General features: G+C 41.9%; 1 protein-coding gene across 2 annotated transcripts; it reads left to right on the top strand.

Annotated features, from left to right (window-relative positions):
- The first annotated feature begins 26 nt into the window (after window positions 1–26).
- Window positions 27–15,784, top strand: MICOS10 (mitochondrial contact site and cristae organizing system subunit 10). 2 transcript variants are annotated; one of them, XM_068916132.1, is made up of 4 exons: window positions 27–180; window positions 11,804–11,851; window positions 12,506–12,619; window positions 15,542–15,784. In XM_068916132.1, the coding sequence occupies exons 1-4, from the start codon at window positions 114–116 to the stop codon at window positions 15,559–15,561; spliced, it is 249 nt and encodes an 82-aa protein (XP_068772233.1). In that variant the 5' UTR covers window positions 27–113; the 3' UTR covers window positions 15,562–15,784. The 2 variants fall into 2 exon arrangements, with proteins under 2 accessions (XP_068772233.1, XP_068772234.1); XM_068916133.1 differs by having other exon boundaries at window positions 28–180; window positions 12,506–12,615.
- Window positions 15,785–16,480: the final 696 nt, after the last annotated feature.

Here is a 16,480-nt window from a genome sequence, read left to right as displayed (position 1 = left end):
CGTTAGAGGGGGGGGGCGGCGGCGGGAAGGAAGTCTCGCGAGACTTGGCGCTGCGCCGCACGCCCCGCGCCGGCGGGTCTCGCGAGAGCGGCGCGGGGGAGGGGACGGCGAAGATGGCGTCGGAGAGCGAGCTGGGCAGGAAGTGGGACCGGTGCCTGGCGGACGCCGCCGTCAAGCTGGGTGAGGCCGGGGGAAGCGCGGGGGGGGGGGGACGCGGGAGTCGCCAGCCAGGCGCCTCGGGGGGGGACGCCGCCCGCCAGGCGCTCGGCCGGGCCCGGCAGGGAAGGGCCGCGCTAGGCCCGGTTCCCCCCCCCCCCCATCGTCGCCTCAGGGCCCGGCCCAGACCGGCGGCGGTCGGTGGAGGAGGGAGGGGGGGTCCCCGCCGCCCGGTGTCCCCTCTCCGCCCGGTGTCCCCTCTCCGCCCGGTGTCCCCGGGGTCCCCTCGCCGCCTGGGGTCCCCGCGCCGCCCCGGGCCTGGCAAGGTGACCTTGGCCTCAGCCTCCCGCTAGGGTCGCCCCGGGCTCCTTCTCCCTCCCCCCCCCGCCCCGGCCCGGCCTTACCGGCGTCACCGAGAGGAGACTCGTTTTTCAGCTCTGGTTAATCCCTGCCGAAGGTCCCTGAGGGCGCTGGGCAGGCTCCGGCTTCCCCTTGCCCTGAGCGGCCTGGCCGGGGAGGCTCGGTGATGTCCGGTCGCGCCACCACGGCGACTCGGTTTCATACATCTCCTTCTGCCCAGCCGGCCACCTCGCTCCGGGTGCAAGGTGGACTGCGTTTATTAAAAGAAACATACGGCATGATATGCTCAGCGCCTTGGCATGTGCTGCTTACTACAGCACACGCGGTTTGACATTGAAACGTTTTCCTTCTGACATCCCAACCTTGCAGACTGTTATGCCTTTTCTTTTAATTATGAAAACCGTTCTGTTGATTTTCCCCCCACCATGTTTCTTCATCCTTAAGGTTGGGGACATGCACATGTCTGCAGGATCGGTACCTCCAGCGTACAACAAACCGCATATAACACTTCATTTAAGCTGATGGAGAGACTGTAATCATGCATGTGCAGTTCAGTGCCCTTCCAGTGACAGGCTGCCAAATTAGCTAGAGGGAAGTTGTGGATTTAAAGAATGTGTCTGCCCAATGCAGATCTTTAAACACAATGTATAAAACAAGAAGTGAGATATCTGACACGAAAGTTTTGGGTTCCATGTTGGTGCCGGAGTTTTTCTTAAAACCATAAATAATATCTCAAAAATGTGAATGTTTATTTTTTGCTGTAGTGGCCTTTATGCTTGAAAGCTCATGAGGAACTCTGTGTTTTTGTTGCCTAATGCTTTTCCAAGCTGATGAGGAGCTCTGTGTTTTGGTTGCTTAATACTTTTCCATTAGAAAAGATGTTTAATTATTTTGAGTAAACTGAAACTTCCATTGTTTATAACAGGCCTTTGAAAAGTGTCAAGTGCTCCAGAGCAGTGTTTTGTCTTATGAAATTCTATTCAGGTTTGTCTGACAAACATGTCCAGAGATGTTTATGTTTCTGTAGCATTGCTTGCTTTATCATAAAAAAATTAAGTATGCCAAATGATAAACTAAACCTTGTTCTATGCTGCAGCTGTGCATGTAGGAATCCTGTACATGGAAAGCCTCTCTGGGAGGTTGAAAGAAATGGATTCAGGCTTCCTTATGATTCAGCATATCACTCCAACAGGCCGTTCTTTTTCGTTTGGCGTTCCCTTCCATCCTCCAGCGGTGACGGATGACAGAAAATATGTTTAGATTTTCTGCACTAAAACTCTAGACCAAGAGTTCCCAGTGTTAGCTTCATGATGACTAGAGGCATTGAGTAGAGGCCTCAGCAAAGTTCAAGTTCTTCAGTAGGCTGCATAAAAAGGACGCATGGGCTGCAGTTCTTAATTTGGGAACTGTAGTGCTAGACCTAGTGTGATGTCCTCAGACATATGTTTCTCGGTATATGTGATAGCATTTTTCTGTTTTGTGTCCTTTCATCCAGTAATTGATCCAGTAGCTGAAGCATCTGTGGTAACAACTTGCTTCGTGGTATTAACAGCAAATGGCTTGAGTATAAACTTCAAAAGCTGTAGGAGCCCAGGAGCTGCTTCTACTCCAGCAGTTAGTGACTGGAGATGATGATGGCCTTTAAATGTGAAATGAGTTGGTGGCCTAGCTACGGGGACTGCTAAACAAGTGCTGACACAAACTTTCTCAGGCTGTCTCAGTGGAAATGACTGTTTTCTTTGCCAGGACTTTAAAAACCTGTGTGGTTGTGATGACTGTTTTCATGATATTACTGTAACGTTTCTTGGGGTCTCTGATAAGCAAGGGCAATTGTTGTCTTAGAAAGAAAGAAAATGAACAAAATTCTTTACTTGAGACTTCTGTCACTTGTTATGTGGGATATAGAAGTTAACCAAATCCTTAGTAGCTCTTTGTCAGACTTTTCCTTTGGGTAGCCGTAGCACGGCTTCTTGCACGTTCCTTTACATCCTTCCGGAGTATGACTGCAAGATAACGTGTTTCCAGCTAGTGATTGGGGAAGAGCAAACGTTGTGAATAGCCTTGTGTTTTCCCATTTCAGATACTGTAAGTAAAGGAAGGCACTAAATTTCTGAAGCCTTGCATGCAGGATGGTTTCCCGGTGTCTGTTGGAACTGTAGACGCAGATAACCCCTATGAATTTATTTGGGGGATAGAGGGGCCTTAGGGAGAGCAGAAGGGAAGGTAGCAGCTATTGGCATAACTCTAAGAGCCATAGTATATTTTTAAATGATAGCTGGGGGCTATCCAGCCTGGCTTGCATTAATTTGTCAGGCTTTCCAGTACAGTTGCTTAAGCCAATTTATTTGTAATTGGCTATGTAGCTTGTAATGATGCCGTATTGTTTTAGTTGGAAATCAAGTTCCTGGAGGGATTGCCACTAAAATGTCCAAAATGTGTATATATCTTATGTTACATCTTTTGAAGTGCAATATTGTATTTTTGACTTCTTGCTCGTTCCCTGTGCACATCTTGTAACTTAGTATTAAAACAGAATATTTTCTGTTCAGAATATGTTTCTGCATTAAAACAGAATACGCTGTCAGTTATTGATAAGGTGGTATTTCCTTTAAAAGAGCAAATGATGCTATAAACCTTTAGGTGTGCCTGCACAAGACTTTGAAACATAGTTAAATGCAGTTTAGGTGCTAACCTCCTTTTATTAGGGCTGACATAGTTTATTTGTTTTATTAACGATGAGGATGAGTCTAGGTAAATCAAGTTATTTTTTCTTCCCCTTCCCTTTCTGAATCTAGTTGTAACCACACAGTGGAACTGTTTTGTGTGTAGTTGATTGGTTTGTGCTTTCTTGGCTGACCAAGCTGTTTCTCTGGTGGGCAATCTAGATCACGCCGACTCCAGCTTTGCGCAGTTTTCAAGACTGTTCACCTGTGCAGTCATCAATATAATTTAACTTTCCATCCCATCTCTCCTCCTGATACGGATGCTCTTACCCATTAGAAATTTTACCTGTTTCATGTGTGAGGAAAGAGACTCCAGCTCTAGTGGCTTTCTTTTTCTGCCCAAATTGCAAAGCTTTAAGCTCTTATGTCCTCTCCAGCTTTCCCAACCGATTCTTCCTTACTCTTTTTTATCAGTAGAGCTCTGTGGAGAAAAGACATGGAAGTAAAAAGAGTGTTGTGGTCATCTTCCATCCCACTGGCTTTCGACCCTGGGCCTCAAGTTTGCACTGTGGAAGACAGTAACCCATGAAAGACCGACAGAGTTGCTTTTCCTCCGGGTGGCTATAATTTTGGACGAGTGATTCTTATATGCTGTTCCCAGGGAACAGTGAGGCAGTAAAGACTGTGTGTGTGTTTTGCATTGAAATTATTGTAGTTTTAAATGACTTAAATGCTGCAACTTACCCACTACTAACAGGTAATTCTGTGAAAGCTGTTTGCTTCTCAGTTTGTCTGTTAAGTTGCTAGGTTCAAGTTCATTATTTGCAGGAGACGCAAATGTTTTGATGTATGCCTGTGTCCGATCAAAATTCAGCCTGGAAGCTTGTAAATAATCTGCTATAGTAATGTTCATTTTCCTCTAATCCTGTTTTGACATCTGAAAATAACTCTCTCCCAATGCCCTTTTGATAGGAACTTTAATTAAAAGAAAAAGGCCGCTTTCAATTCTACTACAATTTTTATGTGATTTCTTCTGGCTTGCATTCTCTTGCCTGCTTGAATAGATGTTTTTGCTAATGGCAAGGGTGAACGTGCATTTTTTGTGTCATTCCACAGACTGACTTTTTCAGAAAGATTCATTGTATGAATTTCAGTGTCAGTATTTTTAAATAATGCTTCACATGGTTATGAATGGGATAAAACCAGTCTACATAATTAATCCAGTTTTCAGAAAGTTTTATCATTTTTTTCTAAATATAGAAAAATGCTGAGTTTCCTATTTTAAAGTGTGTGGGTTTTTTTTGTTTATTTTGTTTTTGCTTGCCTATCATAATGTGGCTAACTAAGCTATGAGGACAAAAGACTTACCTGATTTGGACATTTTTTTTAATAATGGAGAGCATGAATATTATGCAAGCACGCAACTGCATTGTTATTTGGACTTGATTTGTAATCCTAAATTATTTTCCTCTATCCTACCAGAGAGGATCCAATTCTACTAGTTGTATCTTTTAGCAGACCAATTAGTATAAATACTAAGTGCTTATGGCTCAGTTAGGCTGCGTGGGAGGCAACGCAGCCAACAAAAAGGTGGCTCATTTTGAAGAGCTGGGCAAACCTCATTTGAAGAATAGGCTTTAAGTCAAAAGTCTAACACCAGTATTTAATTACATTGTTAGCAGAACTCGGAATACAATGCCTACCTAAATATTAAGTGACTATTATCTCCTTTTGGAAAAAAGAGAAAAAGACTTTTCTTGTGGAGAGGCCCTCTTTATGAATCTAGTTCTCTGTTCCCCTAACTGCACTGTCTCTTGGTGTCCTTCCTAAAGGAGGCCTTTGCTTCAAATTTCAGAGCTCACCTCCTCAAAAGCAGCTTTACTCTTCCAGGGAAGGACTTAAAAAAGATAGAGCGGCTCTCTGAGCTGGCGTTTGATGGACCGTCTGACTGAGTGAGGAAACTCTGCTCTCCCTAAGGGGGCCAGATCAACCAACTAACCCGAGCTGTGAGCGACGCTGGGAGAAGTCCTGCTCGTCCCTTGTTCCATACCGCATTGTGCGGCAGTACTTCTGTTGGGCAAGAAAACCTGAAAGAAAAACTGCGACACCCCTGTGATACTGCAGCCATTTAAAAACCCTGGACTGAATAAGGTCTGCTCTGCTGGAAATGAATCCAAAAGGCACTGACTTTCTTGTCCTCTACATCAGTGCATTGACAAGACACCAGCTGTGTCTTCTTCAGGAGTTGGCATGGGGTGACACTGTCCAGGGAAGGGGACTTCACTCACTTTTTTGGTCCATGGGACATGGCAGCACTTCCCACCTCTTTGTTCTTTGATATATCGGATTTAGTTCTGTGAGAAAATTCCAAGGAACCGAGGGGCTGCTGGTGTGTCCTTGCTAGTGATAAACTGATAGCGAGAGACTTGAGAAGGAGCCAGGCTTTATTTCTGTGGCATTTTTGCTAGTAAGTGCGATGCCGTTGTAAGGCTGCTTGCTCTAAATCGTCCCTGTTTCTTAGCTGGGCCAGTAGACGTCAGTAATGGTCAACCTATATTGGACGGGGGGTGGAGAAGCGTGACTGCCAACCCTCATAGCTATGCTTGCAGAAGTCCTAAATGTGAATGTATTTACTCCAGCAAAACTTTCCTTGTTTGCAATATTATTATTGTCACTAGCGGCATCATTTTATTACAATAAGACAAGGTAGAGTTTTCTGTCAAAGTCTTATTGTCCACATTATGAGTATCTTGCTGGTCTGGTATATATGCACTTCTAACGCGAGTGCAACCCTGATTTTGTCAAAAAGCTTGATGCAGTATGAATATCCTTTTGTTGTGCTGGCCTGTATACTTTAAGAGCAGCTGTCCCTCTTTTCCCCTTCCCCTTTTAAAAGCAGAAGGAAATGCATGTGCCCTCTTGTCTCACCAGCTTGTTCACCACTCTGGCGATGAACCGTTCCTGGCCAGGCTACGAGGCTCTATCGCTGTGATTGCTTAGGAGGTCGTGGGCTAACACTGATACTTCCAGCTGCGATGCGTCCACGTGTGAAAGTCCTGATGTTTATCTAAGGTTAGCCTTTGGGTAGTGGTTGAACTGCAGGAGTGCTTAGGGGGGAAAGTGTCCCCTGAAAGTGTGTCAGGATTCTTGGATTGTACTGGAATTTGGATATTTTTATTCTGTCATTCCAAGTATTCAGCGTTGCTACAGTCAAATGCAAGAACAAAACATGCTTTTTTCCTGTTACTTCCTAGATTACTTGGTATATAGTTTCACTGTGTTTTCTTCTAGTGTCCTTGCTCATTTTTCTGTCTGCTATGTAAGCAATCCACGCAACAGGGGAGATGAGAAAGAAAGCTTCAAAGTTGGTGTTTGTAGAAAATCTAATTCCTGCCACAAAAGACATAGCTAAGAGCCTGTTTAAAATTAGTTATCTCGGTAAAAAAGTGATTGCATGGTCTCAGATTTCTAACTGATGTGCTGTTCTGTAAAGGTTGTGGTATAAGAAAAGGCTTTCCTCCCCATTTTTGCACGATAATTATCTATATATCTTGTCAGAGTGAACTTTTGCTGTGTTTTTGAGGCGGGGGAGGAGGGGAGAAACACTCTACAACAAGAGAAAGTGGATACTTTGAGAGTTGTCTGTTTTTGTTTATTTGTTTTTAAGATCTTCAGTTTTCCTTAATGTTTCTTTACCTCGAACAAATTCTAGTGCTGCACTAAGCAGATGCTCGCTTGAAACCTCTAGCGCGTCAGGCCTGTGGATGAGAACTGCCGTTAAACCTCAAAGCAGTTGCTTTCACTGTCCCAAAAGTCAAACTAAATTACCGGGCTATTATAGGATTTCTTGTTGCTAATGGAAGCTGTCTTTCTAGTTGAGAAGAAACCTCTCTGTCCTAACTAGTCGAGGACTAGGTTGCTAAAAGCCTGTTTCAGAGTGTCTAGTCCATACAGAGTGGTTGCCGCTTTCTTATAACTAAGATGCCATCTTCCAGGAGCTGCTACTTAGTTTTATCGTAATAAAATTAAATTGTTATTGTTTAAATGTATTTTGTTTAAATGTAAAATAAGAGAATCTGAAGGAAAGGAGGCTGAAGTTCTGTGTCTTGTATTTGTGTGTAAGGAATGGGAGAGGAGAATTGTCTGATGACAGAAAGAAAACTGTTAAGTAATTGGAAAGCTTCCAACTGCCACAGTAACAGCAACACCTCTGCCACATGTCAGCGAGCATATTTTAATCCTTCTATCTTAAATTTCAAATTACTGAAGATGAGTATATCTAGGTGTGGCTGTCTTGATAGCTGCTTCAGCCTGTAGCTACTTGGGTAGCCTAGGAAAGAATTGCGTAGTATCTCTGTTGGGAGAAGCTTTTTCTATAAATGTAGTCTCTCCAGATGTCCTACTGAGGCAGGAGTCCATCTTGAAGATTTGTGTTTCTCTATGAGACACTTTTATGATGTCCTGTTGGGTATATGGCGCGTGCTCTTCTGTGTGTTAGATTGATTTGAGGTACCATGACATTTTTCTTGGGAGGTGAATGAGCCAGAAAAGTAGAAAGAAAAAGTTTCTGGGACTGGGCTCTCTGCCTAATGCCAATTCCTCCTGGTTCCCTTGGTACATAAGCAACCAGAAACGCTTACTGGGGAACAGGAGTAGCATGTCCACAGAACCGTCCTGTCCCCTGTTGACAGTGACTGTAAATGAGTTTAAGCTGAATTGATAGAGGTAGGGTGGAAGAGGCTGTTTTTCTAGTTAAACATTTTAAACTGTCAGAGAAGGTGAAAAATGTGTTGGACTCCTTCCTGTGGCCTTTTCCTCCAAAGAGTCTGTCATGCAAGAAAGGGAGGGAGAATGTGCCCAGTGTGGATCAAGCCCTTAGCTTTTCCATGTTCGTTTGTTTTTATTGTAAGATAAACCTTTCATGTTTTATTGTTACGAAGTTAAAGCCTGGCCTAGAGGTGCTGATCTTTAGTGGAAACAGCTGCAGACGGAGTGTCCCTTGGTCAGGTGGGAGGCTCTTTGAAGCAACATGTTGCCTCTTTAAAAGGAAATTGAGCATGTGAGAACTTAAACCTGTAAAACTCATCAGCGACTCTGCCATTGTTTATCTCTTGTGTAACTTTATATAGAATTAAAGTGAAATGCATTACTTTGTTTCCAAGCAAAGATGGTTTAACTCCCCCTTGGTCTTGGAGACGCAGGAAATGACCACACAACCACAAATACTTCCTAGTGGAATGAAGATGAGTGACAAACTATCCACAGAAATAGCTTCTTAACCAGGCAGGGTAGGAAATTAAACGTAGCTAAAGCTTCTGGTTTTAAGTTAAAACCAATGCCAACTGTTCAAGCCAACTAGAAAAGAGCAAATGTCTATGCACTGGCTTGCACGAGTGGGGAGATGTGAGCGTTTCTTGTTGAAAGGGGTGTTTTGATAAGCAGCAGTTTTCAGCATGGTTTCAAGCCCGTTCTCCAGTAGGAAGTGGAATGAACCTAACTGGCCTTGGGATCAAGGAAGCGAAGAAGGCTTTGTTTTTCAAGTTGCCCTCTTGTACCGAAAACAAAAAACATTAGCTGTCGGATCTCTTTTATTTCCCTGTAGCTTTTCGTTAACCTAGAGCAGGGTCTCAGATCTCTTGCCATCATCTCTTTAAACTAATCTGCCACTGTATTCCTCTTCCTGTTGGAGGAGGGTGGGGTGATGGCCTCTAAAATTGACACCGTGTTTTTTTTTTTGTGGGGAGCAATTAAAAATAAAAATCTTTTTTCTAGAACTAGACTTAATCACTTCTTCAGAAATTTTGAATTGTGTGATACCTATAGCACCATGGTCAGCTATAGTGATTGCTGTACTTAGAAGAAACGAATGTGATGGGGGGGGAAAAAAAACTTAGAAACAACATATCCTTCTGTTTGAGAAAAGGCAGTCGTGTGAGACCGTGCTTAACAATGTTGCTGGGCGTTAATGTGGGGGAAGACCTAGGTTTTGTTTTAGGCCTTGTATTGATTTGCAGTTGGCAGAAATAATACATTTGCCACCTCAAGTGTATTCTGTGGCACCCCTGATGGCCAACGGGAAGTGGCATTGATGGCGTCTGTGTGGTGCCCTTGCAAATGGGGGTGTAATGTGAGAGTGTGCCTGAAGGAGGTGAAGAGAATACAAAATAATGATTTCTAGATGTAGATAGCAAGATGGCTACTGTATCAACTATAGCTGTTTCCTTAGCACAACCTTTTTTTTTTTTTTTTTTAAAAACAGAGAAGTAACCAGTTTACCATCACCCTGGTAAGCAGGCTTGTGGGTTTGACTGGTAACATGGAAAATGTGGCGACATTAGCAATTGCTTGGGCTCTGCATCTAGATGATGCACAACTTCTCATCCTGTAAATCATTTCTCATTGATTAGCTAAACTGTTTGGATTGGCAGAGGGAATCTTCTTGGACAGGAAGCGCAGAACAGTATCGCTCCCTGCCTGACAGGCCGCCTCAACTGGACAGTTCAAACAACGCCTAGTGCTGTCTGGTCTGAACTGAAAGTAATTACCTCCAGAAAGTCCTATTTGGACCTAAAGTATAACAGAACAAAACAAAAAGGCAGCATAACTACATATTGTAGAAGCCTGTCAGAGGGAGCCAGGTCAGAGGGCTGAAACAGTTGTCCGTTGGATGAATTCTTGAAGATAGTAATTATCCTTAATAGCATAAACATTCAGCTCGAGCCAGCACCAGCTGTACTATAGCAAAGGTGCAGAAGGAAGGCCCTACTTGGGGAGGGGGAGCGGAGGCGTTAGCGTGGATGAACTACTGCTCTTAGTAATCCGTGATGTCTCTTCCACTGTGAATGTAAATGCTGGGCAGTGGCACAGTACGAGTAGAGTTAGCTGTTTATAAGAGATTCTCTAAGTATTGTATCTCTTACTGGCTGAAATGCAGAAAAGGCCTGAAGCTCTGACCGGATATCTGAAGAACTGAGACTTTCCTTAGCTGTGCAAATGATTAGAGTGAAAACCTGACCTTCTGCAAAACGCTCATTTTCTAAGATGTCTGGGGGAGTTATGTCAGGACCACTTGGCAGGCGGTCAAAGTCCTTCCCTGCAATTGCATGTTTTGTAAGCCTACTCTAAAGCTGTAATGACCTGGTAAAGTAGTTACCTCTATCACAATTGGATCTAAAGAAAATATATAATAAAATGAAGAGAGTTTTCAAAAGCAACTCCATTTTCCAGTGCTCAGTAAATACAGATAGTGAAGTAAATTGGAAAGTAAATATCAGGGTTTTTGTTTGACAGTTATCTCTGTTTTAATATTCAAGTGTTTTTTATCAATGAAAAGCATAAGGTGCTTAAGTTTACTAGGTAGTGCAGTGAGTGTTGTTTCAGTAATCTGTGCTTCAATAGGAGCTACCGTTAGTGTGCTTTTTGCAAGGAAAAAGGTTTAAAAAGCAAAAGGAAACTAAAAAAAGATCATTCCTATACACCAAGAGGGTATAGGATTCTTTGGCATTGTTCTGGACTCGACCCACTTACTAATGCATTCAACAGGAGCTTAAATAAGGATCACATGCTTTTAGCACTACTTTAAAGAGAAGTTTTTTAATTAATAAAACACTCCTTATCAGTTTGATTTCATGCATTAAAACAAGAGATTCAAACCCATAACAGAATGGGGGTGTTTTGTTGTTGTTTTGGGGGTTTTTTGGCAAAATAAACCTGAAACTGTTAAGTGTTTTAGGGAGCGCATATATGGCTTTCTTCAACTGTTGGGCACATCTAAAATTGGTGTCTTTAATGGATATAACTAAAGGTAGAGTTTATCCACTGAACTCAAATTTTTCACTGTTATATTTATTGGGTTTTGAGAAGAATTTTGCAGACTTGCCTGACTTCTTACAAGAAATCATAAGTGCACCTTCCAAGGAAAGCAAAAATTATTTTTAAATATGCCAACTAAGTTCTTTTAATGGTGCTGGATAAATTTTTGAACTGTTGCAATTATATCTATATATAGTATAAGGATGTGAAAAGTCATTCATTCCTAATGTGTTTAAATATGCTCCATAATGAATGTTGTGGATGTGAAAGATAAGCAGCCTGGAGCTTTCTTTTGCAAGGTATAGAGTATCACAAAGCATCAAAGTTTTGCTGCCCTCCGGACACACATTGAAGTAGTTAAAGTACTGAGATAAACGCAATACAATAAGATATTCATCTGCAAAATCTAAAGCTCAAGGACACAATAAGTTTTCATTTAAGTGTTTCACATTTACTGACAATGAGCCAAATAAATCTTACTTCCACATTGTAGATGGTGACAGAAATTCAGTAACTTTCCTTGGGATGAGGATTTAGTTTGTTTCCCAAATCTTTCCAATTATAAAGTTCTTGAATGGGTAGGGATTCACATCGTTTATTAAAGAAAACATTACGTTTATTTAGAAAAATAAGAATTATTTTTTCAGAATTGCTTTTTAAGAATATATATATATTTTTTTTTTTTTTGGTGTGCTGAAATACCATCTATTATGGCATTTCTGAACTGGAACAAAGAATTAATGAAAACAACTGAATTATTTTCCATTACTATGCATTATCTTAGTCCTCACTCACTGCATTGTTTCTTACAGGTGCTGGATTTGGATTAGGAATTGTTTTCTCAGTCATCTTCTTCAAAAGTAAGTATATTGCGCTAATCTTGACTGCCTGGTTTCCAAACTTGTGTCTATTGTGGGTGCACTTTAAAGCCAAGAAATCTGTGAGGCATGTAAACCTTAATCAGCATGTTATACCAACTCCTTCATTATTGCGCATTTCTTTTCAGTTGAAATGCGATTACCTAAACTTCTAGCTGTTGTGTAACCAGGTTGTTGCATGTGGCATCTCTCTGAATTCCTACTGTGCTCAACTCAAGTTTTGGAATTGCAGAAAACCCGGAGCCAAATTACTAGAGTCGTGTGTCTAGACATCATCTTATGCCAGCCTTGCTGGGGTTTTAAAGCTAATCTCAGTTCTTTTTTTAATTATGCCTTGTTAACAGAATAATTTTCAGTTCCTGAGTTCAGAGTTTGCTCTCTAATTCTAAATACCATATCTTATTGCTTAGTCTTGTTGTTTTTCTGAAGTGGAGTTTTTTGGTTTGTTCTGTTTTTTTGGTTTTTTTTGTTTTTTTTTTTTAAGATGTTAGGACTCATAGAACTTAAATGCTTAGTGTGCATCTTCCTACTCATTGATTCCTTTATAGGCATACATTTGACAAGACTGTCACTGTAACATGAAATAAAGAGTTTTTCTTGAATTTTGGTTTTCCCCTCTGCTTACCTTTCCCACAGGAAAGACATGGCCTATTGCTTTTGGATCAGGGATGGGGTTAGGAATGGCTTATTCCAATTGTCAACATGACTTCCAGTCTCCGTATCTTCTCCATGGCAAATTTGTAAAAGTAGGTATGGGTACTAATTACTACTAATTGGTAACTAATTATTAGCATTAAATGGTACATCTAGACACCATTTAAATGAATATTCCTATCCCTTTCCCAAAGAGTACCAGTTGGAAGAAACTTGCGTTCCCCTGGTCTTAAGGTATTTTGACTATCTGGTGCATAGGATTAGCTCAGCAGATCCTGCGGGTAGGTTTTCCCACAACTCGTAAACATGTGTAATAAAATACATATTAGAAAAGCTGAAAAAATAAGTTAAGAGTAACATTCCGTCTTCAGCTTTGAAAAGGGACCAGCTAGGAAGAAACTGTAAGTCATGTCAGGCATATGTTTCAGTGGGTCTGCCTGTAGAAGCCGAGCTTTAATCTTTTGCAGGTTTTTTTGCCACATGAGAACTCTAATCATTCTTAAATTTTGTGGCTTGTTTGGCTGGATAGTCACGTCATAGTTTGAAGAACTTGTACACTTTTAAAAGTAGTGAGGAGGATCATTTAAATGACTTTTGAGTGTTATCATCACTGATGCTGAGATAAAATATTTAAAAATAGATTGATTAGGAGGAGCCATCTGCATGCTTACAAACTACCTATAATGACTTAGAGTGCCCTAAGTCCACAAATTAACTCCGTTAATATTCTCTTTATTTCTTCACATGTAGAAGTTGGGACCGTTCTTGTGGTAATTTATTGTTGTGGCATCTAGGAAAAAATGGGTGTTTTGAACCTGTGAAGCCATAGACTGCTAGAAGCATTTCAGTGATACCACTGGAGAGACATCCACCAGGACGTATTTTCAGTTAATTTATTACTTTAGAAAGTACTGAGGTAAAATGTTCTGCTAAAGCTTTTCATGGCAAGTAAAAAGAATGCACAAATTGATCATGTATCTCTCGTCAGCCTGATAAAAGAGACTTGAAGGTACGTTAGTCTTTTTCTGGGTGCAGCTAGAGGGGAAAGTTAAGTCCAGTCCTCCTCAGGTTTGTTGGCAGATTGGCTTTTGCCAGCCTCCTGCAGCCTTGCCAGACACACCTGTTTGAGAAGAGTCTCTCCAGCTGACTGTAAAGACCTGGAAACAGTATCAAGACTCTAGAACAACTACTTCAAAATAAAATACTTCGGAAAGCAGTACAGAGTAACTGGGCCTTATATCCAGCTGATAGAGCGTTCCCAGCTACAGCCCAGTAGTGATGTTCTAGAACCAGAAGTCTCTGCGTGACGCTCCTGGCCAGATTTGTTAACGTGAAAAACGCATTAGCTTTCTACTTCACCCTGGGAGTTTTCTTCCAGCTTAGATCCCCAAAAAGAAACCGGAGCGAAGTGTCTATGATTTCACATGAGTGGTGAATGTCCTGTTCACGTGTCCTGAGAAAACAACGTTCACTGAAAGATGCTTGTTACTAGGGATGCTGGGCAACAGAAAGCCGACTTTCGGGTCAGCCTGGTAGGGGTTTTTATTTGGATTAAGGACTAATCTGTGCTCTGGAGCAAGGGTGGTCCCTCAACACATGAGGTAATTGAAAGGACGCTTCCCAGAAGAAGCACAGCTGCCTGCATGGCACAAGACTAGACAAATAGTTTCCAGCACGCTGTCTCCACTAGCTTTCTCTGGCACAAAGAGGCTGAACATGCTGAGAGGGAAGAGGCAGATGAAGCCATCTAATGGTTAATGTCATTAATTCTCTCCAAAATGTAGTGTCATGGATAATGGCTCCAGGGTTATTACAGCAAAATTAGTTCATTTCTGGTGGTTAGGAGTGTGGAAAATATTGTTGTATTATCACTCATCTGTTTTTTCCTAGAAAATACTGTTGTAAGAAAACTCTTTAGGACTTCCTTTGCAAAGTTGGATTTTTGTTCAAGTGCTAACTTGTCAAAATGCAAGAGTCTGCAAGACAGATCAGCTTTTTTAAGAGAGAGAGAAATGGAGCATGGATTGACTTGAATGGAAGTTAATTCTGGTTTTCTGAATCTGTCAAGTTCATAGGCTCCTAAGGATAATTCGGACTGAAGGGTCTTCAGGAGGTAATCTAGTCCAACCTCAAACCATGATCCACGATACAGTCAGATGAGGTTACTCAGGGCTTTATCCTTTATTCTTCAGAATCGAGTTCTTGATTCTGGATCCCGAGTGAGAATGAGACAGGAGAGAGGACCTTCATGATACCAAATAATCAGGCGATTACAAAGCAACTTTGCACCTGTTCTGGGTGTAGCTATCGTCATACTGCCCATTCTCTGGCTAATTAAATTGATGGTGGAACACTGACACCAGTAGAAGAGGCCATCCATCTAGAGCAAGTGACTACTTAAAAGGCAGCAAAATTTGAATCAGTAGTCATATTATGATTCTGAGGGCTCTTAAAGTCATTTCATCAAATGAATTTCACTGTGACCTCCGCTGAAGTTAAAATTCGCAGCCAGCAGTAATTCCTAGGCTTAAAATTGTATGGCTGAAAATTAGGTTACCTCACAAAATGCTTAGTGTCATTTTCCAGATATTTAGCCTGTACTATTTATCACCAAAAGCACCCCCTACTTTTGTAGCAATGGGCGTTATATTGCTTTGCAACAATACGAGTTGAAATTCATCAACTGGAGCCTTTCCTTCTGCTCTTTGTGGAAGTGATGTCTATCTGATAGTGCAGACTGTGAATGGTTAACTTGAAAGCGCAGTAATTTGGGGAGGTTTTGAAGTACCCAGTTTATCAGAGCGGAGGCTTGTGTGCATGAAAACATGGTATGTTTCCTGTATGGAAATAGCTGCTGAACTTCTCCGTACTCAACTCCTCAGTCTAGCCGAGGACAGAAATGTTAGCCTACCTTCTGGAAAGGTTACGAGGCTAAGTGGCTTGCTTTACATCGTACAGCACCTTCCATGTAAGGAACCCAAATGGCTTTTTAATAATATAAGCCTTCTTGCTTTACAGGAACAGTGACTAATGGCTAAGACTATCCCAGTGGGAAGGAAGGAGAAATCAGTGATTATTCCTCAGGAATACTGAAGTGCCCCTGGAATAAGCCAACATTCTTCAGTAACGATCACCAGTAACTCTTTATACTCCAACAAACTGTTTCTGTACATGAAACAAAGTTCTGTTCCTTGTTTTGTATCTTGTGTCTGGAAAGTGCAAGGAAGAGCTCTTCTGGGAAATAAATAAAACAAAAATGGCCTTTTCTGGTGTGTTGACTTTGTATGTGAGTGAGAGCGAGAGAATGCAAGGAGAGGACTTCCTTTTGAATACCTAGCAGCTGTGACCACCTGGGTAAAGCCACTGTGAAAGTTCTTCAGAAAAGACAGCCGTCGAATGTTCCTCTCCACTCCTGAAAGGCAACCCCCATCAAACATACAGTTCAAAGAAGCATTCCCACCTCATAAATCACCCGCTAGACCCCTGCTGCTGGTGCCGGTGTTTGGAGAGGAATATAAATACTCCTATGTCCTGTTTGTTCAGTTGCCCTTTAGAACTGGAATTTTGTCCTCTCCACAGAGGCATAATAGAAAAGGGCAAATCCGAACTGTGTGACTAACTCGGCTAGCTGGTGGTGTCTCTTGAAGCTTTGAGTCATGGAGTGAACGAAGTTTGAGACTTTCCTGGTACAGTGGGCTAATTAAACAGATGCACAGGTCATCTGGCTCAGAGCCTACATTTTAGGTTGATTGTTTTTTCATCCCTCTTCTGGGGGAGAACGTTTAGATTTCAGTGTCTGGGAATGGGTCACAAATATTTAAAGCTATTTATTGCCTTGGCAAGTCACTGATCCAAGTACTCCCTTCTACTTTACGTTTACCCCAGTCCTTGTAATTATTTGTTGGCATGTAGCCTACTGCTCTTCTCCTGACTTGAGAAGTCTCTTCACCGCTTCTT

This window comes from Struthio camelus, chromosome 21 (genome assembly GCF_040807025.1).
Source record: "Struthio camelus isolate bStrCam1 chromosome 21, bStrCam1.hap1, whole genome shotgun sequence".
NCBI lineage: Eukaryota > Metazoa > Chordata > Aves > Struthioniformes > Struthionidae > Struthio > Struthio camelus.
The sequence above is the reverse complement of the archived record's forward strand: the minus strand, read 5'-3'. Positions and strand labels throughout refer to the sequence as shown.